Below are 26381 nucleotides of genomic sequence, written 5' to 3' on the forward strand. Positions count from 1 at the left end.
AGGATTAAATACGGGACTTTCCCGGCCAAAACGGGATACTTGACAGGTATGAAGGGAACATACTTGAAGTGGAGGCAAATGATTCACGATCAGGGCTATCTGTCTTCTCTCATTCTCTCTCTCTGATTTATTTATCTATTTATTTATGGTCATATTTATTTATTTGTACACATCTGTTCAAAAGTTTGGGGATAGTAAGATTGTTTTAATGTTTTATAAAAACATTACAATTATATTATTATAATTACTGTATGGCCTTTGATCTGTGCAATGCATCCTTGCTGAATTAAAGTGTCAATTTCTTTAAAAAAAACATGCTGACCCTAACATTTTGAATAGTAGTCTATATTTAATTGTTTAATGTTCAATATAATATAATGATTTCATTTTTTTAGTAATATAACTATTATTTAGTATTTAGACAAATAGAAAAAAATAAAGATTCTTAGTAAAGAAATTAAATATTATATTCTTGAGGTTGACAATCAATATTCTTGAGGTTGACAATCAATATTCTCTAAAAGTTATGCATCCCCAATTCACTTTCTCTTGAAAAAAAAACGCATTCAGTTTTCAAGAGTTGTTGCCTTATTTTTTTACCCTATTTGTGGAAAGTGCCCATTATCTTTTCCCAGGGAATAGCTACAGAAGCTGACATGGCGTTAAAAACAAGCAAGCAAACAAGCTATTTTTTTTATTTCCATTCCTCCAAATACTATCCTTTTGATAGTTTCATGCTTTCTTTTCTTCCGTTTGAGAGTCCTGTGTGTGATTTTGCTTCACAGTAAAGGAATGCAATCACCATGTCAAAAACGCCTACTGTTCTCTCACTCAAAACTCATATAGAGAGTTTGATACTAGAGGTTTCATGCTCATTCTGAGCAGCCACGAGTCTCTTGACACTTCCCACATTGTCCTGCCTCTCACACCTGTGACCCCAGTAACATTTCATGGCTTGCACTGCATAGATTTCACAACTTGCACAGTATTTATGCAAAATCACACACTGCACCTTTAAATATTTTCTTTAATCTTTTTATTTAGAGTATACTTTGAGATATATAGACCAGCACATATTGCCATTTTTTCACTCATAGCTCAAAGCCAGAATGACAAGCCAAATTTTCCTTTGAGCCTCTCTTTCTGTCATATTCTTGCATGCATTCCTAGCACACGTGCTGGAGCAAAGGTCATAAAAAGAGCAGATCAGGGCTGAATCGAGGCCTAATTTATCACACAGTCTCAAACAGCTAATCTGACACTAAATACATCTGACAACCTCCCAGACACTGCCGCATTGCTGCTCGATATCGAGTGCCTTTTCCATTAAGACAAAATATAGCTCTGTACTTACCTCATGACCTAAGCTGTAATATGTTTTCACTAAACATCCATCCACTGTTCATCTACTGCTATCATGATGCATACCGGTTTATCTTAGCTCGCTCTTGATAGCCACTATACCTATACCATAGAATATACACCCACATGTACACTCAACCTCTTCATTCTCATAAGAAGCTAAATCAAATTTATACCAACCTCAGGGGCACATCCCCAATCGCACTTGCAGCTCACCAAGAGTCTATTATAGCTCTTGACTCAGCACTCTAAAGTGCTGAGAGGATTCAGCTCCGCTCTTTCTGGCTGCTCTCTTGCTGGAGTTCTGTTGACTCCTACAGATGCAGATTTTACAATTAAATAGCAAGGACTGAGCAGTCATACAGTACAAGATCAGAAGTTTTTATGGTCCATTACTGAGACAAGTATTATTATTGCTCATATTTGGAGTTACGGGTTTGTTCTAAAGCCCTAAGCCTGAAGTGTGAGATCATGGTCAACATAAAGTCTAGTTTAGCTGAACACGGTGCATAAAAACAGAAGCATATCCCAGGTTTGAGTTTTAAACTTTGCCACGTACCTCGTTTTGCACTGTTTGTTCTGTTATATGAATGATAGCCTACCCCACTTTAGGCCAGTTAGCAACTAACTAGAACACCCTAGCTACCACACAGCAATACTCTTCAATGGCGTTGCGATCACTCATCATGTTGCCCAGACAGCAACATAGTGTCGACCCATCCGGCCCACATCTGCTACACATGGATTCCACACGGCCCGGATGTGGGCCGGATCTGGGCCGACACTATGTTGCTGTCTGGGTGGCAAGTTTTGCAGAGGCAAGCTCCATTTGCATTTTTTTTAGCAAATGTAAATATTTTGTTTTATTTATTCTTCTATTATTTTTCATCATCTCTGTCTGAGATCTGCCTTGATCATCTGATCTGATGAAACTTGAGTGAGTTGCTATGGCTTGATTTCAGTTTCCATCTGGGGGTTTCATGTTCGAAGGCTTTGCTCATTCAGAGACAAAAGCCTAAGTGTAATGAGTGTGTGTGTGTTTAGTAATCCATGGCATTTGTTTTGAATTGATATATTTTTACACACATACACACACAGTTATTAAATTAATATTTAATTAATATATCTAAAATGCAATAATCGCAAACATGCAAGTTCCATGCTTTAGGGCTGTCAAAATTAAAACTTTTTTTTTACCACGTTAAAATATTTAACGCAGTTAACAATGCAATAACTTGTTTTAAGGTCACTTAAATTGAAAGTTGTTATATTTTCAAAAGCCTTTTAAATGGCTTTCAATCATACTTTAATGTTGAATGGCTATAATTACTCATTTCATCCCTAGAAGTTGAGAAAAATCCATTTAATACAGACTTCAGTAGCATTATGGCATCTGATACTGGCCTTCATTTATAGTACTTAGTAAAAAAAAAAAAGATTTCATACATTTATACAAATATTTAAAATGTGCAGTCTTTGTACAATTTCTACAAAATATAATATACAGTTTAATGTAAGGTCCGATTAATTACAGAAAAGTGTGATTGAAAACAAATAAATGGCGGTGAAAAGTTTTAGATCAGTAATACAAAAATAAACAAATGTTTTCAAAAGATGTTTCTTCTGCTCACCAGGGAACAATTTATTTGATCCAAAATGCAGCAATATTGTGAAATATTTTTACAATTTAAAATAACTGTTTTCTATTTGAATATATTTTTAACTTGTATTATTTAATTATTTCTGTAATTGCAAAGCTGAATTTTCAGCATCATTACTCCAGTCTTCAGTGTCACATGATCCTTCAGAAATCATTCCAATATGCTGATTTGCTGTTCAAGAAACATTTATTATTATTATCAATGTTGAAAACCTAAGTCTTTATATTAGTATACAGTGGCTCAAGTATTCAGTGTGGTTTAAATCGCTACAAATACACACAAGCTAATACACCGGAGAGAAGACCAGGTTGCTTTAACAGGTGTTGCCTGCCTAATGTGACACTTATTGAATATAAAACTGATGAAAGAGACAAACCAAAGCTTTTCCCTCCTAATTGCCCTTCCACCCCCTGTTTGAACAGACCCCATCTTTTGCATAATTATTTTTTTATACACACACATTCACAGGTCTCTGAGAATGATTCTGTTCTTTCCGAGCAGGTGTGACCTTTTCTGTGATCTGTGATTGCCTCAAGCCACACATTTTACATAGTGTCTCAGCATGATAAAGCACACACACACAAACAATGAGTGCAACTTTTCTGCAAACATGCAAAGTTCTTGCACAACTTTCACACTTCGGCCACAGTTTAACACTATATGCATTTCTAAACCTCACACAAAATGTTCATAACCTAGTTTTTAAGATGTAGGATGGCACAATGTTCTATCTAAAGCCATTTGATCACATTATGACATCCCTCAGATATATATATATATATATATATATATACAAAAATATTGCAAAACTCTCAGGCACGTTAGTATTTTCAGCCCAAAGAAAATGGTTTTAAGCCAATAGGAACTGATAGGAAATATCTGTTCACATTTTCAAACATTCCTTTTGCCATTAAAGAGATAGTTCCCCCAAAAATGAAAATTGTGTCAGTATTTACTCACCCTCATGTTGTTCCAACCCCGTAAGACCTTCGTTCATCTTCAGAACACAAATTAAGATATTTTTGATTATATCTGAGAGCTGGATCACTCCTCCATACGCTTCTTAAGGGATTGACACTTGTTCCCTGAAAAGTTATTAAAGACATCGTTAAAATAGTCCAAGTGACTACAGTGACTCAATCTTAAGTTTATCAAACGACGAGCAGAGGTGGAAAGTAACGAATTACATTTACTCGCGTTACGTAATTGAGTAGTTTTTTTGTGTACTTCTACTTTTTAAAGTAGTTTTTAAAATCTGTACTTTTACTTTTACTTAAGTACGTTTTCTTTGAAGTATTGTACTTCGCTACATTTGAAATCATATCCGTTACTGAGTAAAAAATAATAATACAAGGGGGGGGATCACACACTCCGGAAACTATTGAATTGATTGAAGGGCGGGAGAACAAACCCGAACAAACGCGCAAAAAAGGTGACGCCCAGCTGAAGCTGAAAGCTAAGCGCCAAGCGAATTATGGCCAGTATGAAAAGTAGAAAAAAAGCGTTGTTGTCCTCGAGGATAGATATCCAATTTGCAAAAAATGTGGACGCAAAGTGGCTGCAAAAAGAGGATATAGGACACCATCCCTCCTGCAGATAAAGGTATGTCCCGATTTACGTGATGCAAAGGGAATCCCGGAATCCAGTCATGAAAATGGAATTCACTTAATGCAGATGTCACGTAAAACATACAAAATAATGGATGGATGAATACATGGAAAGTAGAACTGTGCAATAAACCCAATCGCGACATGGTCTGTGGATAATTAAGCTAAGCACTAAAATACTGCAAGTAAATATATAAGTTAACCCTATTTGTTCTGCTGAGCTGCGTTTGTCTACTACATACTCAAGTAGCTACTCGTGACGTTCATGGTGTTTTCAGCGTCTCACAAACAATTTGAGGATATGAATACATGAACATTTCCAGAGCTGCTCTGAGAGAACGCCTAATGAGCATTTTCATAATTTTATTTGAGAAAATCCATTGTCAAATACACTATTACAGGTCTTCACAACCCGTCAAAATAAAAGTTCGGTTTTACTAGGAGAAATTATGACAGAAATATATTACTATTGTAGGCATACAGTAGAACCTAGCCTACTTCTCAAAATAATAATAATAATAACAATAATAATACATTTTATTTGAACATTATTTATAGGAATATTTTTTTTTGTCCATGGTTTAATTTAGTAAATCTTTTTTTTGCAGCGCTTCCCCAAAAAATAAAAGGACACAAGTTTAAATTTACATTTGATTAGCCTACCACCGTTTTTGATAATATATTTGGATTAAATCATAAAAAGTAGGGGTGTAACGATACACAAAACTGACGGTTCGGTTTTCCCACGGTTTTGATGTCTCGGTTCGGTTCGGTTTAGAAAGCTAAAAAAAAAAATTAAACAGTGGTTTAATGAGAAAATTGTGTGTTTGTCAGTTTTTGCATTAACTTTACTCTAATTTGTTATTGAAATATAATAATTTACACAGTTGCTGTCATTTTCATTAAAGATATTTTAAACATACTTTAAATAATCAAGATATAATTAACAGGTTAAGTAAAATATAATATATAGGATAATATTGTGCATTTATTTAGTGCAAGAGTTCATTTCTCTAGGAACCAACAAGTTGTGGACACTTAATCACTAGCCTGCTGAGGTAAATATAATGCTAGTGACAAGCTATGCAGTTTTATTGACGTCTTTGCGCTGATGAAACACTGATTGAGCGATTACACGAGTTATGATGCCTTTCAGTAAGTATACTGTATTTTTCAACATATCTTCAGGTGTCCATTCATGTTTATTCTGTAACTGAGGAAGAGATGATCGCGTTTACTCGCGTTTACTCCGCGCTACCGCTACTGTTACAATCCGTGGTGACAGATAGTTTTAAACTGTGGGTACAGATTGTCAATTTACATCCATGTGGACAGATTGGTAAACTGTGCCTAGTTTTGTAAAACTGTGCACACGGTAGTTTATTTTTCTTCTGTAATGAAGCTTGGCTGTCCATCTAGTGAAAAATGTTGGTACTGCGGCCAAATAAAATCTTACTGAAAGCTCATTTTTTGAGATATCAACCTAAAATTTGGAACACAACTTCTTCAGATTTTTGGCTTACATTTTCTGGCAGTTTTAGAGTAAAATATATTTTGTAATATATATATTTTATATAAAATATAAATAATGATATTTTTACATTGTTCATTTTCATAAACTCAAACTTGTATAACTTTTTTTCTGTTTCACTTTCATAACTTCATAATACTTCATTTCAACATTAATCTGGCAAATGTCTTCTTTAAAACAAGACCAACCATAGGTCTATATTCGAAAGCATTCTTGAATTACAACCATTTAAGTTTGAATAGTGATTTTCATGTCTATGCGATAAAAGGGGGAGTGACAGTTAAAGGGTTAAACAATATTAAACTATAATATCTATATCTATAATATCTAAAATATAATTTATATATAAAAACTCTCCTACAGTCCAGTCACCATCAGTCGCGACAGTCGCGACTCGCACGTATTTTCATTTAAACGTCACTCACTGACGTTTTCCTAACCAGAAAAAAAACCGATTGCCCTGCTCTGCCTCTGATTGGCTAGTACTTATTGCCATCTGGGTCAGAGCCAATTAGAAGCAGGATGTGGGTGGGGAAAAAACTCTGTGTATAGGGAAAGGGGAGAGACAGAGGGAACAGGCAAGACAAACTCCTACGTTTAAATAACATATAGAAAATATCTGCTTGACAACGAGCTGAGAACAAGCCCAAATAAGCAACTACACTTTAGAAACAAGCCCAAAAAAAAAACGCGACCCGCGACTACCAATATTTGTAAGCGACTTTACAGAAAAACAAGCCCAAAGTCGCTTATAATAAGCGGACTTGGCAACACTGATTCCAGGTCCAATCAATTAGCCGGGCTGGGCGGGGCCGGGGTAGCTTGCAGGGCGGGGCGTGTTCGGTACGCCATGAGAGTATCGCCATTCGAATCGTGGGTTCTGTATCGCGGTTCTTCGGTTTGGTTCGAATATCGTTACACCCCTAATAAAAAGAAACATTAATTTTCTGAATAAAATACATTTCATAGGACAATATTATTCTTAAACATTTTAATAAATTATTAATGTTAAAAATAAGTTGTTAATCTAATTCATTATTAATTATCAAATTTAATTGATTAGACATGTTTTATTGAAATTTTAATAAACAAACAAATTATTTCAAGTTTGTTATAATAAAAGCATTTGTTCAACCAAAAAAAATCCTGTTTTCATTAATTTAACTGTCATTTTAACTGATGATAATAATAATAATACCCATAATTTAATAATACAGTTTATTTATTTAACAATTGATTAATACTGTAAACCGTGATATTTTCTGAGACGTTACCATACTGTGAAAATCTTATACCATTACAACCCTACACGGGAGGGTCCCCCACCCCACCCCCGCTGTTAAAAAAGTAACTCAGTAACTTTTACTCTGAGTCAATTTTAAATGAGCTACTTTTTACTTTTACTTGAGTAGATTTTTAGACCGGTACTTTTACTTGTACTTAAGTAAAATTTCATTGAAGTAGTAGTACTTTTACTTGAGTAGAATATTTTATTACTCTTTCCACCTCTGACGACGAGAATACTTTTTGTGCGCAAAAAAAAACGAAACAACGACTTTATTTCAACTATTCATTTCCTTCTCTGTGGGCCTCGAGTCAGTTTACTAGTATAATAAAATGATAATGGAGTGATCCAGCTCTCAGATTTAATCAAAAATATCTTAATTCGTGTTCCGAAGATGAACGAAGGTCTTACGGGGTTGGAACAACATGAGGGTGAGTAAATACTGACAGAATTTTCATTTTTGGGTGAACTATCCTTTTAATTGTAATAATCCAGTGAGATTTTTGTATGCACAAGGAGTCCGACAACAGCCGGTATGCTACACAGAGATCTGATCTCACCATCATTGAGTCTTCATCTATGATTACCTGAAGAAACAGAAAAAACGGAGACAGACTATATCCAGAAGAACTGGCAACATCTCCAAGACACTTGAAGAAACCTATCTGCAAAGCTACAGTACTGTAAAAAGTTTGAGGCACTTTTGTTAAAATGCTGTAGAGCATTATCAATTAATTACGGATAACTTACTCAAATCAATATTTGGTGTGACCACCCTTTGCGTTTAAAAACGCTTTTTCCCACGTACACTTGCAGATAGTTTTTCAGGTAGCTTTGAGGTAGGTTTCTGATTGGCTGTTGATGTTTTTATCGTTTATCGGCTTGACTAAAATCGCTCTGATAGTGATTCCAACGATATATCTGTGCTGTTATCGTTGTATTTGTGGTTGGACTGCTATTCTTTTATGTGTACAACGATAGAACTATATCTGTAACAGGGTTCAGATGTTATGGGAAGGAGGAGGCGGGAACCGGCGAACATTCAACACTTTTAATAAAATAAATAAACAAACACAAAAACAAAAGTATAAGCCAGCAGCCCCTCAAGGACGACTGCTGGCCACACAAAACAGAAAGAAAACACAGGTTCAGGCCTGTTCCTCTCTCGATCTTCACAGTCGTCGCTCCTCATTTATGCTTCCGCTCCTCCGTGAGAGATGCAGGACCGGTGCGTCTCACAGGTGTCATTCATTATCACTCACGCCATCGCGATGTTCTCTCACGTCCCTCGACCTCGTCCTGCTCGCCACAATATCTTTGTTGGTATAGGTATCGTCCTTAGTGTGAACATGCCTTAAGTCAGGTACATGGGCTGGTTTAGTTCAGGTGGCACAATGGAGTGCTCAAAAAAGCATATTAAACCATCTTTAAAAAATGGTTCATATAAAGAAAAAGTTAAATAAAATAAAATAAATAAAAAGTTATTTTTTGTCATTTTAAAGTGTGTTTCATTTTATTTTATTTTATTTTAGTTGGATAACAAGTGATAGTTCACACCAAAATGAAAATCCTTCCATTTAGAAACCCTCGTGTCTTTTTTGGTTACCATGGACTTCCATTTATGTGGACAAAAATACATTTCAAAATATTTTCTTTTATGTTCCTCAGGAGAAAGTCATACAATTTTGGAATGACATGAAGGGTGAGAAAATAATGACATTTTCATCTTCCCATTGCGTCTAGCAGTTTTATGCAAAATAATTTAGCAAGACAGAAAAATATTGCATGGCCACTATGGTTTTCCTTAATTCCACCCCACCCCCATTTTCCTTATGCTGCTGTGAAATCTTAGGATGCAGTCATTATCTCTCAAATTAATATTAGTTTTTCTGTGCACAAGTTTTTTCATCGCTCCATCCATACTTAACCATATTGAAAATCACTATCCATTCAGATAGATCCCAGTTTAAATGTTATTTTTTCTTTTAACTCTAATTCAAAAAAACTTTCTAACTTTCTATTTCCAAAAATAGCTTTTTTAGATTTCCAAACTGTTTTGAGTCTGACTAGTGTGCATACTATTGTCTGCATGGGATCAGCATCAGAAGAGCACGGCCTTGCAGCTTAGAGAGAGCGCTGATCAGAATTTAAGAGATGCGAGTTTACTCACGCCTAAATTTAAGCCTACATTTGCATATCATTTATTAGGATTTCACTATGAAAACAAGTCAAACGCAGCTTCCTGCAATGCGGTAAGAGTTTACCAAGGGGCAAGCATGCCTTTGACCTGGCCAAGTTGATTCAATGCCTCCATGAGACTTCCACAGAACTAATGTGGAAGAGCAGAAGGTAACAGTTAAGGCTTGTGTTTTACAAGCAGTTTGAGGTATTGGAACATCTGGTAGTGATAATTGCTGAGATAAGATGCATCCGCAAGCTTAAAAATGCTTTATTATAAATGTTATAAAATATATATATATTTATATATATTTTTTTTTTTAAATGTTATTTAAAGTACATTATGGGAAATACTTTGATTGTTACATATACCTGCAGCATTTCAGCTGTAAATTAAGTATGACTTTTAGCTACATTATGTTCAGGACCTGTCTATTTATGCATGTAATTATTTAAATAACAGGGTTTTTTTTTTTTTTCAAAACATCTATTGCATGTTATGTGTAGTGGCTCGCGTGATTTATGTTTTGCACTTCAGAACTTCCATTAAGGGAACATAGTGAGCTTTGATGCTCCCTGGTTTTCACAGTGCATTGTGGGACTTTATAGGGAGTGAATGTTTCTGTTTTCACATTAGTTAACATGAACTTAGAATTAACAATACTTAAAGCCTTTCATTAATCTTAATTAATTTGAAAAAATAAATAAATTATTTGTTAACATTAGTTAATGCACTGTAAACTAATATGTACTGTAACAGTATTTTTATTAACTAACATTAACAAAGATTAATAAATGCCGTACAGAATATATTGCTCACTGTTAGTTAATGAGACCTTATTTTAAAGTGTTACCATATAAATATTAAGTTATTAATATCATTTATGAATTGTTATATTTAATGGGCTAAACTGTGTGAGAAATCTCTTTTTTGATATTTAATATTGAAAATAAAATAATAGTATTTTATACTCCAGGTCTAGAATTGGGAACCACTGATATAATTAAAATTGTAAATTGTATAAATGTACATTTTGTCTCTAAGTAGTTCATGGTAGAAAACTGGTAGTCCAATTTCTTGTTGGTTGTTCTAAGCAAAAGCACAGCTGTCCTCTTGAGATCTTTTTGAGTAGGGATTATAGGGAAAAATGTTCCATCTTGCGTCATCCTTCTTGGTGTGCCCTTTTATTGTGCCAAATTTCTAGAGCTGAAATCTCAGGATCTAATATGACAAATCAAGTCCACTTACATTTCACTTGTAACCCTAGTAGTCCAATGTGAACACATAAAGAACCAGAGCAGATTGTCACCTTTTGTGTTTTTGTGTTTGTATGTTATGGCCCAGTGAACCTGCTCACATTTAAGCCCCATGGGTTTTACTGCTCTAGATACTGTACAAAACCTGAGGCGTGTGCATCAGACCACACCTGAATATGACATGCTTGTTTTTCATCTTTCTGAATGATTAAAGCATTCACCTTCTACCTGAATGGAGAGCTTACAGGTTATCAGTGATTCCCACAGGACACTTGATCTGTACAGGACTCAGGCTGCATAAAGTGAGGCTATGTGAAGGCAGTGGGAGTGGTCCACAGAAATCCAGAGCTCCCACAATGTACTTCTACTGGAATGAAAAGAGCTGACAATTTGCACATCAGTATGGGAAAGGAAATTATGGAGTCTATTATCTTTACTGTGTGTGGTGTGTGAGTGAGATATATATATATATATATAAAAAAAGATAAATCTTTAACAGCAGAACATGATCGCCATTTACAGCTGCAATGACAATAATGTCAATAAAACATAATTTAAAAAAAAATCGACTGAAGATTTAGGAAGGAACCAACAGAAAAAAGAGGAAAGATCAATACGCTACTGTATTGTGATAGTCTATCATGACAACATTGAATCGATAAGCATTTATCATCATTGTTAGTTTGCATTTTAAAGGAGTAGCTCACCCACATATGAAAACACTGCCATCATTTTTTCAACATGAATGTTGATAAATGTACCATTGACATCACAACGGAAGAGAACAAAGTCACACATGTATAGAATGGCATAAAGGTTAATAAATTATCACAGAATGTTCATTTTTGGGTGAACTATGGCGAGACACGGCAGGCAAAAACAGCTGGGGTTTTTCACTGGTCAATTTTGAGATTTGGGGCTATTTGTCTTCAATAACATGTCTTCTTTAAGACTTGTGCTGAAAAAAGCCCAAAAAACACAATTAGGCCTTTATTTGACTACACTTTGTCTGAAACATTTCCTGTTTATCAGCAACCAATTATGAAAGTAAACTGGGCGATTTAACTCGAAATGCGCAATCTCATTGGCCAATGCCAATTTCTGACAAGATGATTCCTTCAGAATCGTCACGTGACGCGCTCTGACATTATATAAATACATCACATATATACTATACTATACTATACACACTATACACATTACATATATACTATACTTTACACACTATATATACAAAACAATTGCATTACACAACACATTTCAGTTTTTGTATAATATAAGTACTATATAATACTAAACAAATCTGTAATTGTGGGATCCTCAAGTGGTTGTGAGTCCCTCAGGCAGATTCATATTCACCTGTGTGATGGACTGTTGATGTGTTGTTTTGGATGTTATGATCAGTGATGGATGAAGCAATAATGAGTTTTGGATGTTAAACAGTGTAATACATGGATTTTACTTGGGCCTAAAGCATATTTTGTCTGTAATTCATGGCTTTCAATAGAAATTAGTGGAATTTTGCCATAAAAATCTTCAAAGGCCGTTTTCTCAAAATGAGTTTTTTCTCACAATCCGAGTGACGATTTTCCACTTCTGTAGCACCTACATACACCAAACTTTACAGTCGTATTCCTAACTATATTGTGAAGGTTTGTCCTGAGGGATTTGTATATATATCGTTCTTGGCCTGATTTTTATGACATTTTATGCCTAAAAATAGGGCGGAAATCAATTTTTTAAGGCTATTGGCAGTATTTTCTGATTTACAGGGTAACTAAAGGAGATATTCATACTCCCCTCTGGTAATGTCTTTTCATTGAATATATCAACAAAATGCAAAAATAATTTTGAACCTTGTTTTTTTCAATGGTCAGATTCGTCACTTCAAAATATATGCAAATTAGTGCATATTTAATTAGATATAGCCTGATTAGCATATTTAAACATAAAATTACAGAAAACGTGCAATACATTTTTTTCCTCCCATTCATGTGTGTAATCATCTGGTAAAGTTTCATGGTGATATCTGTAAGTTAAAATTTGTACCCTATTCACCTGTCTCGCCTTAAGAGCAGGCCCGGAATGGGTAATCGGGAGAGTTGGGAGAATTCCCGGTGGGCCACTTCACTTCTGGGCCGGTCGAGGAATATATATATTTTTTTTTTTACATTTGTAAAATGTTCGTTAGTCTATCTTCTCTTAAATTAGGCTACACACATTCCGCATTCTGACACCGCAGCGCCCAGCCTATGAATGCAAGGGTTGTACCATGTGACGGAGTTCTCCCCTCTCCTCCCAAATAAAGTTGGTTGGGTCCATAGCCCGTCTTTTCCAAAACGTTTTCTCAGGTAAGCTACTGATAGCTGGGCTGGCCCTACCGTAACGGTACGCCTCAGGGAGGATGGATGGGAGGAAGAGGCCAGGAGGGGCTGAAAAAGCCAGGTTGAAAAAAAGAAAGGCATTGGAGGAGGATGCGGCCAAATGTGCTTACAGATTTATTTTCAAGAGGACAAACACAAGTGGCAACAACTATTATTCGGCTAATACCGTTGTAGTGTTGTCAACCTATTCACAAGCAAAATATTAAATTTAATTAAAATATTAGCCTTTTTGTATCACCCTGGCGCGTTACTGTATTCTACTAAGTGTGTTGGTGGCGAAAATTTTCACATGATTAAATACATAGATCTGATTGATCTCTCCATGTACTGTAATGGTCCAGTGGCAGAACTTTTGCCAAGCATGTCAGAGGTTCTAGGTTCTAATCCGCACTAAGTTGTATAGTTTTTTTCCCCCTCATCAAAACCGATTGTTTATTAGTGGTTGTATAATCAAGCAGGGACACGTTTTTTGTGTTCAATCCGCAACGGATTGAAGCGCGTGTCCGTGTGAAGGCTGTGCGCGAGTCACAACAGAACTCTGTATCCGCGGCACTGATGTCTCGATAGCAGCGGCAACGAGCACTTTGGTCACTTGATTTAAAAAACAACACATTTCAGATCGCCTCTTATTTAACAAACGAACGAAATGAATGCTCTAGAGTTAACGAGATGTTTTATTTATTTGTATTGGTACATCCGTGCCGCGAGATGTTTCAAAAGTGGTGGGGACACAATCGACCCTGGGAAAAAGTGGTGGGGACATGTCCCAACCGCCCCACCTGCAAATTACGCCTATGGTATGCAGTAAAATTACCTATTAATTCTTTTTTTGTAGCTTCTGAGCAGCAGTTAAGCCAGTCCCCCGCTAAATATGCAGGTCATGACTACAGGGACAGGTGGAGAGGATACCAGAGTAAACAATGTGAATTAAAGTTATTTAATGGAAAAGATCAGTATGCTTTTGTTAATTTATCCTTGTGGAATAGTGGAATATTTTTTGTTAACTTCTTCTCAGCTTACGTGAATTATTATTTAACCTTTACATTATTGTTGAACCATGGTATTACTGAAAACTACACAATAGTAAGAGCTGTTGCTTTTATCCATCCAATTTCCACCACCATGGAAAAAGTGGCCCCACTCCGGCCCTGCTTAAGAGTCTGTCATTTTCAGCACCACACAGAAAAAGAATTGCATTCAAAGTTTGTAGAGAGTGCAAAGAACTCTTTCGTGTTACACTGAAGAGTTTCTGAGATATGAAAAACCTAATGGTGAAAGTTAACATAGCATGACTGCATACATGGCTGCTCAGCTATATCAAGTGCATGAACTGACTTTGTTTTTTGCACCATCATCAAAAACAAGCTGATATAGGACTGGGTTTCGGCAACAACATCACAATATGGTACATATTGATGCAGGTCATTGCAATGCAATTTGATTGTAATTTGAAACTACCAAATTCACGAGTGAGTGTAAGTAATTAGCAAAATTTTAAAATGTATGAAATGTTTAATAGGAAGTCAAGGCAATGTTAACAAAACCGGGCTGATATGGTCATACTTCCTGGTTCTAGTAAGAACTTTAGTGGCCGAATTTTGTACCTGAGTTTGTTTATTAAGCATGCAGGGCAACCACCCAGTAAAGCGTTACCATAGCCTAGCCTTGAGGTCATGAATTTGCCATTGAGAGCATATGTCATAATTTAGATATATTTGTTCAATGCGGTTTTAGAAAGATAGATTTTAGAGATATTAGAAATGTGGCTTTCAAATGAAAGATTGGTATCAAAGAGCACACCCCGGTTCCTTACTGATGATGAAGACTTGACAGAGCAGCCATCAAGTGTTAGGAGATTACTAGTAATTACATTTTTTATATTAGCCTAATCCTAATCCATGTCTATCCTAATGACAATTGTAACTTCTGGAATCTCTTTCAGTAGCATAGTCGGTATAGGGTCTAACATACATGTTGTTGATTTTGATGATTTAACAAGTTTTGACAATACTTCCTCTCCTATTGCAAAAAATGAATGGAATTGTTCCTCAGGGGGTCTATAACATCACGTCTGATGTGATACTGTAGTAGACGGTTGGATGGTTATAATTTTCTCTCTAATAGTATCAACCTTGCAAGTAAAGAAATTCATAAAGTCATTACTGCTGTGTTGTACTGCTTTAGCCACTGTATCAAATAAATACCTAGGGGTTGTGTTTGTTCTCTTCTAAGAAGAGTCGAAAAATAAGCAGATCTAGCCGTTTTTAAGGCTTTTCTCTATGCAGTAACACTTTCCTTCCACGAAATGCGAAATACCTCTAGTTTTGTTCTAACATATTTGTAACAGGAAGTTTGTTTTGCTGCCCTGGCCTCGGTTTGGAACAGGAAGGGGAAGAAAGATACTTGAAACCCTGCAGAAATCCACCCTAACCTGAAACAGGCTGTTGTTCAGCCCTGCACGCTTTTATAAATGCAGGCATTAATTATGGATTTATTGCTGTCCTTGTCTGTGCGCTGCTGTGTCACTATGCAGATCTCAATTATTCATGAGCTGTAGAAGGGGGGTAAAGGGTGGTGCACTCATGCGGGACGGTGCAGTTTACAGATTATTTCTCTTTCAGCACCAAATCGTCTGGTTCGCTGTATTGCAGTATTTTAATCATTTGCTCCCCAATTCTCATTTAAAACTAAGACTCTCACACTCTGTGATATAAGTTTGTATATTAAACTGCCAATCTTAGCTTCAGCCAAGAGTGTACTGAGTTAATTACAAGTTTAAATAAGTAGAATGTCATGCTGAAGAGGCACTTAATACAGTGTAATAAAGAGATATGTCGTCCTGCATTGCACTCTTCTGCCCTGGAGAAATTATGTGTCATTCATTCGCAACACAATCACAATCATTTCAAAAATATTGGATGTTTAAAATCGAGTTTTGAGGAGAAGGATTTTGAACCAACTGCATTTTACTGAGGAACTATTAGCTTATTTTATTTGCTACTGTATCTTTAAAACTTTAAAACTATTTATGACATAATATACTTGTGTAAATGAATAGATGTGTAATATCTATTGTCACGCCCGGCTTTGCCGTGTGGGGTGTGCTCACTCCACCATGGATAGTATTATGTTTGGGCCGTTTCTCTCCTCCCAGTCTGAAGGGGGAGCTGTTTGTTTTAGGTCCATCCGACAACAGCTGATTGGAGGGACTATTTAAAAACATCTCCTGTCGGTTGTTTGGTCTGCTCTGTGCTGCGCGGCTCGGCATTGCTCGGGTCTCCATGCTGGTGGCAGCAGCATCATCCCACTTCTTTTTGCTTTGTATGCATTACACATAGTCTACACTTTACTGATCTGCAACACACTTTTGATTAGTTTTATTTCGTTTCTCATTTACTGACTTGTTACATTTATTGATCTAAATTATGATTTCATCGTATAAATTAATGTTTAATAAATTATGTTTGCTTTAACTTAACAAACGGTGTGGTCTCCCCTATGTCATTGCTACTGTGAGCCAGGTAGTCGTGACATATGGGGGCTCGTCTAACCATTTGGATCCCGAATTGTAAGTAGACTACTATAATTCGCAATATTGTGTAGGCTGGGTTGCGTGGGTAGTGCTACGTCATTGGTTCACATTTTGTGAATGACACGTACCGGTGATCAGCTGATAGTAGTCTAATCAGCTGGCACGCGTGCGTTGTGATTGTTTGTTGGGGAGTTCCGCATCGGGTGTTCAGTTAATGAATTTAATGTTACTTTATTAGGTTGATCGCTAAAAGTTAGTTCTTTGGTTGTGAAAAAAGTTGGGAGTAGGTTATTTGCGCAGTTTAGAGCAATTTTTGCCAACCATAGTTTGTTTGTTGAGTTTGAGTGGCGAAGAGTGTTTGTATGTCTACTTGTGTTGCAGGATGACAGTTTACGGAGCCTGTTTTATCCCCAATTAGTGCGCTTAGGCGTTGTGGGTTTAGGTTGCTGGTCACTGAAGTCTGAACGAGGGCACCGCCGTGGAGCACCGGCTGAATTGACTTTTGTCGGGACAGTACGATTCCATCGGTATTGGTGAGTAAATGAGCCTTGTTCTTGGACTTAGTGTGAAGATAGGTTAGAATAGTAGGGGGGAAAATGTTTAGGGGGAAACTCCGTTGTTGTCCTGTAACATGAGCTGCATTCCGCTTCACCCGATGTAATTTGTGTGGTTGGAATTGTTTAGTAACCCGAAAGACGTTGAGGTTTAGTTTTGATTATTTGACTGGATTTATTGCTGTTGGGTGTTTATAGACCATAGCCTGGTTTGATTGTGATGGGTGACTCGTAATTTAAGTTGTAATAATGAGTACACTTGAGGCGTTTTTGGTTGCTCCTTCAGTGGTCTTGCTTGCGGCGTTGAAAATGAAACAATTGCATAGTGTGGCTAAGCACTATAAAATTGATGTAACATTGCCGAGGGGAGCTAAGAAGCATGAGCTGTTTGACTTTATTCGTGCGTGTTTGATTGACAATAACGTGTTACCTGACGAGAAATTGCCGGAGCACTATGGTCAGGGAGAGTCGAGTTCAGATAGTGAGCCCACTCCGAGTTTGTTTGTGGACCCACAGCCAAAATCCAGTATATTAACATTTGAACAGCAAGTCGAAATGTTAAAACTACAACATGATTTGCAAGAAAAAAAAAAAATATTGGAATTGGAACAAGAATTAGCAAGGAAAAAATTAGATGATGAGTTGTCTCAAAGAAGGCTTGATAACGAAATGGACCTTAAAAGGTTAGAAGCTGCACAGAAAGACAAGGATCGTGAGTTGGAATGGGAAAGGCTTAAAAATTTAGAGCAGGAACGTGAGATTGAGCGTACTAGGCTGCAATTAGTAGCTGAAGGTAAACTTGGCAAATCGCAGCAATCTGGTCTGGCCGGTATGATCAAGTTCCTGCCTAAATTTAATGAGCACGATCCAGATGTGTTTTTTTCGTTATTTGAGAATATTGCTACTGAGCAAAAATGGAGTGATGAGGATAAAATTGTATTGTTACAAACTACGTTAATTGGCCGTGCTCAGAAGGCATTTGTGGCTTTACCGTCTTCTGAAAAGAGGGTCTATCGATCCGTTAAGACAGCTGTCTTAAAGTGTTATGAGTTAATTCCCGAGGCTTATAGACAGCGTTTTCGATCATGGAAAAAGTCAGACAAGCAGACTTACGCTGAATGGGCTGGTGAATTAACCAGTTTTTTTCATCGTTGGCTTACAGCTGAAGAGGTTGATTCTTTTGATGAGTTGTGTGATATTATAATATTGGAACAGCTTAAGAACACATTGCCTGATCGCATAGCTACTTATATTAGCGAACATCACGTGAAAACAGCAGCAGATGCTGCTGTTCTTGCTGATAATTTTTCTCTCATACACAAGACTCCAGCTCGTGATTTTTGTCCGCGTCCTAACATTAATTACAAAGAACGTCGCTATAGTCGTGTTAATACGGACACATCTGTGTTTTCAAATTCAAGTGCACGTGGTAAACCATCAGATTTCGATATTAAAACCGACTGTAATTACTGTTTTGGGAAAAATCATTGGAAAAAAAATTGCCCAGTGTTATTGGAGCGAAATCGGGGGAAGGTTGATGGAGGAAAAATTGGTCTCTGTACCTCATCTGTTCCCGGTGTGCGCTCAGGGAGTAAAGGTAAGAAAATTCCAGAAAAGACATTGGATCGTGCACAATGTACTGCGTCAGTTGATAAAGGTAATGTACAGAGTGATGAGTTTGAATTTTCTGCATCTATGATAACGGATTATGCACCGTTTGTTACGGAGGGTTTTGTGGCATTGGTTGGAGACGCACGTCGCGTTCCAGTGAAAATTCTGCGTGATACGGGTGCATCAGAAGGTTTCATTTGTCAATCTGTCTTGCCTTTCTCGTCTGAATCTGATACAGGAAATTGTGTTTTAATACAGGGAATTGGTCTTCAGTCATTTCCAGTGCCGCTGCACAAAATTCAATTGTTTTCTGGTTTTGTGAATGGGGATGTAACCATTGCGGTGCGTCCTTCTTTACCTATAGAGGGAGTTGATCTGATTGTGGGTAATAATTTTGCTCATGATCGTGTTTTTCCTAATCAGGTCTCACCACCTCCTGTGGTTAAGATTGGAGCTTCTTTATTGGATGAGTCAGATAGTTGTCAAAAAGATTTTCCAGATGTTTTTACAGCGTGCGCTGTGACGCGCGCTATGGCGAATAAGCAGGATGTAAACTCGTCGGATGTATCCAAGTACACGTCTGCTCAGGTATTTATTCCGCAGTTACCAGTACCTTTGTCTCGTTTTGACATTGCTGAGGCTCAAAAGAGTGATCCAAGCTTAAAGAAATACTTTGAGTTGGCTGTAGATGACAATTTAGATCGCTGTTATCTTGTGAAGGATGGTTTGTTGCTAAGAAGGTGGTCACCTACTGTGGGAAATGATGTGAGAGATCAAATTTTGCAGGTGGTGATGCCTGAAAAGTTTCGTGATGTGGCACTAAAAACAGCTCATGGGGAAACAGCGGGTCATTTTGGGGTAAGGAAAACATATAATCAACTGTTACAACATTGCTACTGGCCACGGATAAAGAAGGACGTTTCACGGTTTGTTCAAACTTGCCATGTCTGTCAGGTGGCAGGTAAGCAAAATGCTGTCATTAAGCCTGCGCCTTTACAGCCCATTCCATCTGTTGGTAAGCCTTTCGAGCATGTGATCATTGATTGTGTGGGCCCCTTACCCCAGTCAAAATCAGGCTGTGTTTATTTGTTTACCATCATGTGCCAAACGACTCGCTATCCTGCTGCGTATGCTCTGAGGACCATTACGACAAGGTCTGTGGTGAAATCATTGTCGCAGTTTATTTCAATATTTGGACTTCCTAAAGTCATTCAAAGTGATCGTGGTTCAAATTTTACATCAAAAACGTTCGCAGCAGCCTTGAAACAGCTGCGTATCCAGCATAACTTGAGTAGCGCGTACCATGCGCAAAGTCAGGGGGTTTTGGAGCGATTCCACGCCACTCTTAAGTCTCTTTTGCGTGCATATTGCATAGAGATGAAACGGGAGTGGGAGGATGGATTACCATGGCTTTTGTTGGCGGCTAGAGCTGTTGTGCAAGAAAGCACAGGTTTTAGTCCCAATGAACTGGTATTTGGTCACAAGGTTCGTACCCCATTGTCTGTGTTGTCAAGTGATCTGGATTCAGATGAACCACCCAAGAGTTTGTCCAGTTATGTGTATGGTTTCCGCCGCAGGTTACTTTTGGCATGTAAAATGGCAACCGAAAATTTGACTGATGCCCAAAGAAAAATGAAGCAAAATTATGACCGTAAAGCAGAAGCTCGTGTCTTTAGTCCAGGGGATCAGGTTGTGGCATTGTTGCCTATACCTGGTTCTCCTTTTGGGGCAAAGTATTCAGGGCCTTACAGTGTGGTTCGTCAAGTGTCAGAGACTAATTATGTGGTTGCTACGCCTGACCGTAGGCGGGCGACACAGTTATGTCATATCAATTTACTTAAGCCATATTATGTATCGTCACGGTCACCTAGTTGTAAGGGTGAATCGTCTGTCTTAGTTGTGGCAAGCACGTCGGTAGCCTCTCCAGAGTTAGAGGATGATGTGCAGGGCCCTGACGATTCCATGCTGCATGCTCGTCTAAATAATTCAGAGACGTTGGGCAAGTTAGAGGGAGTTTTAGATCATTTGGATTTGCAACAGCGGGAAGAATTGAAAGCTCTAATTTTTGAATTTCCATGTCTGTTTTCAGATACTCCGACCTGCACAACTTTAATCGAGCATGACATAGAAGTCGGTGATGCAAAGCCAATACGTCAGAGGTTTTACCGCACTGGTCCTGATAAGCGTAAAAGTCTGGATGATAGTGTCCAATATCTTTTGGAAAATGGTCTTGCCGTACAGTCATACTCTAGCTGGGCTTCGCCCTGTTTGTTAGTCAAAAAACCTGATCATACGTACAGATTTTGTACGGATTACAGAAAAGTGAATAGTGTAACAAAACCAGACTCGTATCCATTGCCTAGGATAGAAGATTGTGTTGATCAAGTCGGTGCGGCTCGTTATGTGAGCAAATTTGACTTGCTTAAAGGTTATTACCAGGTTCCTCTTACTCCTAGGGCACAAGAGATCTCTGCTTTTGTTACGCCGTCGGGTCTCTACTCTTATACGAGAATGGCTTTTGGGTTGCGCAACGCCCCTTCTAGTTTCCAGCGGCTCATGAATCGAGTCGTTGTGGGACTGGAGGGGTGCGCTGTGTATATTGATGATGTGGTCTGTTATTCAGACACTTGGACGATCCACCTGGCTCGCATACGTTCATTATTTGAACGTTTTGCGGCTGCAAATCTCACTGTTAACTTAGCAAAGTGTGAGTTTGCTCAGGCTACAGTGGTGTATCTGGGAAAGGTGGTCGGACAAGGGAACGTTCGGCCTGTGAGAGCGAAAGTCCTGGCCATTGACAAATTCCCACGTCCTGTCACTAAGAAAGAATTGATGCGCTTCCTTGGAATGATAGGTTATTACAGGAATTTTTGCTGTAATTTTTCATCTGTCGTTGCCCCACTAACTAACCTGTTGAAGGGTTCAGTTAAATTCAATTGGACTGCTGATTGCCAACACGCATTCGAAAACGCCAAATCTCTCCTGAGTTCTGCACCTGTCTTGGCTGCTCCTAGGTTGGAGGAGCCCTTCCAGCTGCAAGTAGATGCCAGCCAGGTAGGGGCAGGTGCCGTTCTCCTTCAAAAGGATGAAAATGGGATAGATAGACCAGTTTCCTATTTTTCTCGGAAATTTAATTGTCACCAATTTAACTATTCAACCATCGAAAAAGAGGCCCTGGCCCTTATTTGGGCACTCCAACATTTTGATGTGTATGTTGGTGGTGGGTTACACCCTGTGGTGGTCTTTTCTGATCACAATCCTCTGACTTTCCTCTCTTCTCTTCAAAATACTAACCAGCGCCTTATGCGCTGGGCTCTTTTTCTACAGCCTTATAATCTATCTATTAGACACATCAAGGGGTCTGAGAACGTCATGGCTGATGCTTTGTCACGGGCTCTTGATGACTGTTAAGGGGTGCCTATCTCTTCTCCAGTCTCTAGTTCTTCTCTCTTGCCTCCGGTCTTTCCATTCTTAAATTGCTATCCAGGCGCCAGGATTTGCTGGGGGGGTAGGAGGGGGGGGATTATGGGAGGTGAGTATGGGTTAATTTTTTGTAGTGGCTGTTGTATTAAAGGGGTGGATGAATGGGGTCGAGAGTTTGGTTTAATCTAACCTTAGTCTTTCGGGATACTGGTTAAAAAGGGTAATGGTTTAGACATTTTATTGTTTTTTGGGTATAGTTTTTGTTTTTAGTATTGGTTATGGGAAATGGTAGTGAGTAGAATGTAGTTTTACAGAGTCCCACATGGGTCTCTGTTTTGTGGGGGGAGTGATGTCACGCCCGGCTTTGCCGTGTGGGGTGTGCTCACTCCACCATGGATAGTATTATGTTTGGGCCGTTTCTCTCCTCCCAGTCTGAAGGGGGAGCTGTTTGTTTTAGGTCCATCCGACAACAGCTGATTGGAGGGACTATTTAAAAACATCTCCTGTCGGTTGTTTGGTCTGCTCTGTGCTGCGCGGCTCGGCATTGCTCGGGTCTCCATGCTGGTGGCAGCAGCATCATCCCACTTCTTTTTGCTTTGTATGCATTACACATAGTCTACACTTTACTGATCTGCAACACACTTTTGATTAGTTTTATTTCGTTTCTCATTTACTGACTTGTTACATTTATTGATCTAAATTATGATTTCATCGTATAAATTAATGTTTAATAAATTATGTTTGCTTTAACTTAACAAACGGTGTGGTCTCCCCTATGTCATTGCTACTGTGAGCCAGGTAGTCGTGACACTATGTTATTGTATAAAATACACATGCTGTGTGTGTGTGTGTGTGTGTGTGTGTGTGTGTGTGTGTGTGTGTGTGTGTGTGTGTGTGTGTGTGTGTGTGTGTGTGTGTGTGTGTGTGTGTGTGTGTGTGTGTGTGTGTGTGTTGCTTTTATTCAGCATTAAATTAATCAAAAGCAATATTAAACACTTTTACAATGTTGCAAAATAATTTTTCTTGATCTTTCTATTTGTCAAAGAATCCTGATTGGATCACGATTTCCACAAAGTACACCTGTTTTCACATTGATAATGATGAGAAATATTTCTTGAGAAGCATATCAGCATATTAGAATGATTTCTGAAGTATCATGTGACACTGAAGACTCGAGAAATGATGCTGTGATGCTTTGCCATCACAGGAATGAATACAATTTTAAAATATTACAAATTAAAATAACTTTTTCAAATATATTTCACTATATTACGTTTTTTTTTACTGTATTTTGAGTAATTAAATGCAACCATGGTGATCATAAAAGACTTATTTTAAAAAAACAAAAAAAATCTTATCTTGTTTTATTTTTCTTCTTGCGAAATTTATTTAAGCTGGGGAGTTTGGGAAGGAGCTTTTCGATTTGAATATTTGAGTACGTCTAAGCAGTGTACTGGTTATTTAAAAGAGCAAGGAAAAGCTTTAATGAGTAGGATAGCAGCTCATGCATTAGATATAAAGATAATTTCAGTGTATGCCAGCAGGAGTGTGGGTAAATCCCAGTGTTTAGTGTGTAGTAGTGCTCCATGTGTGCACACAGTTGACTGCAGTAGTGATGTGCATAAATAGCTGCCGGTCTGCTGTACTGAGACACTAGCAGAAGGTCACTCTATTGATTCAGTCCCGCACTGCGGCCTTTGATTACTGGGTCTGACACACCACCGCAATCTATAATGCATTGTATATGCTCTGTGCAGAAATCCATAATGACTCTCTATATTCCACCCTCATTCATAATGAAGGATAAGCAGTGCCTACGTTCCCCAATCTGTCAGATAGTCCCCATCCGTCAGCCACTTTTACATGCAGAGTGAGTGGCACATTATTTCAGCTCTGTAAATGGTTCACTTTTAAGATACGACCTAGGCTGCTCGTGGGTGTGCTGCGTGTATTAACTTGAGATTGTGATACAAGTGTAATTTGACTGTGAATGCTCATTTAAGTCAATAAATGAATGACAAGCATTCACAAGTTGAACTGAAGTCACAGAGTGTGTGTGTATGTGTGTGTGAGTGAAAAAAATAACATATATTTGACCAGAGTTTGCTGTCTGAATTGAATGCGATGAAATAAAATAAAAAACTTCACTGGATTCACACGAAAAGACAGTGTTCAGTACAGTACAGAGTACAAATAATATTGCCTGCTATATTTTAATGATGTGAAACAGAATGTATTATGCAAACATTTCAAACAGTAACATGCAGCATTGTTGTCACATGACCTCATTACGTACATTTCATTTGCATTTTTAATCTTATGTGAAAAAACAATAAGCCTTCTATCTTGGCAGTCAAGAAAAATTGTGATAGATTTTTAGATCTTTTATATTTTAGATCTGGTCATTTGGGACATCATCAAACACAGACAATACTTCATGCAGTTTTATAAAGTTCATATAAAATTTATATAGTTTTAATATTAGGTTTCATACCCCAAACTCCTATATTTAGTATAAATTAATTAATTAATTTTTTTAAAAAATCCATCCATCCTATATGTAAGAGATATTCAGGTGGTGTGCAATGACTACTGGTTAAATTTCCCTCTCTACTTCCTGTGAAGTGATATATCGATCTGTGTACTTTTTTTACGGTTTTATATGCTCTGCACGATTTAAGCCTCACTTAATAAATAGAAAACATAAATAAAATGTAAACATTAAAATGTGTTACAAAACAAAATTCTTTAGATCTAGGGTCTCTCTTTCTCTCCATATCACTCTTATTTCTTTTGTCGTTTCTTCTCTGCACTTTTCCGTAACTGATTAATTTTGAGGAATTCATTATGCGCCGTTGTATTTTGTGCTGACTTGACATCTAACTTTCACAGCTCACTCTTTGAGCTCACTCTAATCCTCAGTAGCAGCTGTATGACTGTTGCATTGTCAGCTCAATCCAGTCTCATATCCTTGAGAAGGAAAGGGTGGAGCTGATAGATAATCTCACTTATGCCTTTATCTCTCACAGTCAGCGCGAGTGTGTCCTATCATCTCACTGATCATATATGCTGCTGTGTTTTTACAGGACCAGAAACCATTACAGAGGCCCTAGAGGAAGAGGAACTCATCAGAGCCATCGGTTCTCTGAAGTGAAGTCTCATCAGAGAAATCTCAAGGGATCTCAAACCTCTCCTCCCCTTCTCTGCAACGGGGCCGCTGAAATGATATAACCTCCAAGCCTCGAAGCGCACACTCAGACGAGACCCAGTGACCCCTGAATCCCCCGTTCCACTCTGGAAGAGCACCGAGGTGGCGCTGCCGCTGAGCTGAGCATGCCTCAAACCCCTGTGTTGTGAAAGGAGAGTGTGCGCTGGACAGCACTAGGCGCCATGCGTCCGTGGACGGGCTCTTGGCGCTGGATTATGCTGGTGCTGCTGGCCTGGGGCACGCTGCTTTTCTACATTGGGGGTCACCTCGTGAAGGACAGCGAGCATCCGGAACGGTCCAGCAGAGAGCTCTCCAAGATTCTGGCCAAGCTGGAAAGGCTGAAACAGCAGAATGAAGATCTGAGACGCATGGCTGAGACACTCAGGTTGGTGAAATGTTTCAAGTCTGATATTTCTTTCAAATTATTCCATTTTCTTTGTTTATCTTCAAACCTGAGGTACTTGGTTAGTCAGGTACTCTAAGCCAACAGGTTTGGGAGGTCTAATATGTGATATATGATCTGGATTATAATCTTCCTACATTTCCACAAGTTATCCCAAAATGTATCTAGCTAACCACAAGCAGTATATATATAGTATACATGTATATGTATGTGTGTGTATTGTGTGTATATATATATATATATATATATATATATATATATATATTAGTAATAGTTTTACTGCTTTTGTCATTTTAATTAGTTGATTAAAATTTGTTGATTTCTATTTAGCTTTAATTTATTAATTTGAATAACTTTAGTACTTAAACTTTTAAGTTTAAAAAGT

General features: G+C 37.8%; 1 protein-coding gene across 3 annotated transcripts in view; it reads left to right on the plus strand.

Annotated features, from left to right (window-relative positions):
- fut8a (fucosyltransferase 8a (alpha (1,6) fucosyltransferase)) overlaps positions 1 to 26381 on the plus strand; it is a 108526-nt gene that overhangs the window by 49164 nt on the left and 32981 nt on the right. For all 3 annotated transcript variants that reach the window (XR_013206710.1, XM_077239989.1, XM_077239990.1), the window contains one exon: positions 25472 to 25978. Coding sequence is in view for 2 of the 3 variants with exons in the window: in XM_077239989.1 (XP_077096104.1) it covers positions 25776 to 25978 (203 nt within the window). In the remaining variant the exon portion in view is untranslated. The remainder of the gene's footprint in view (positions 1 to 25471; positions 25979 to 26381) is intronic.

This window comes from Siphateles boraxobius, unplaced genomic scaffold (assembly GCF_051911475.1).
Source record: "Siphateles boraxobius isolate OS27281-9 unplaced genomic scaffold, OSU_SipBor_1 22, whole genome shotgun sequence".
Classification (NCBI taxonomy): domain Eukaryota; kingdom Metazoa; phylum Chordata; class Actinopteri; order Cypriniformes; family Leuciscidae; genus Siphateles; species Siphateles boraxobius.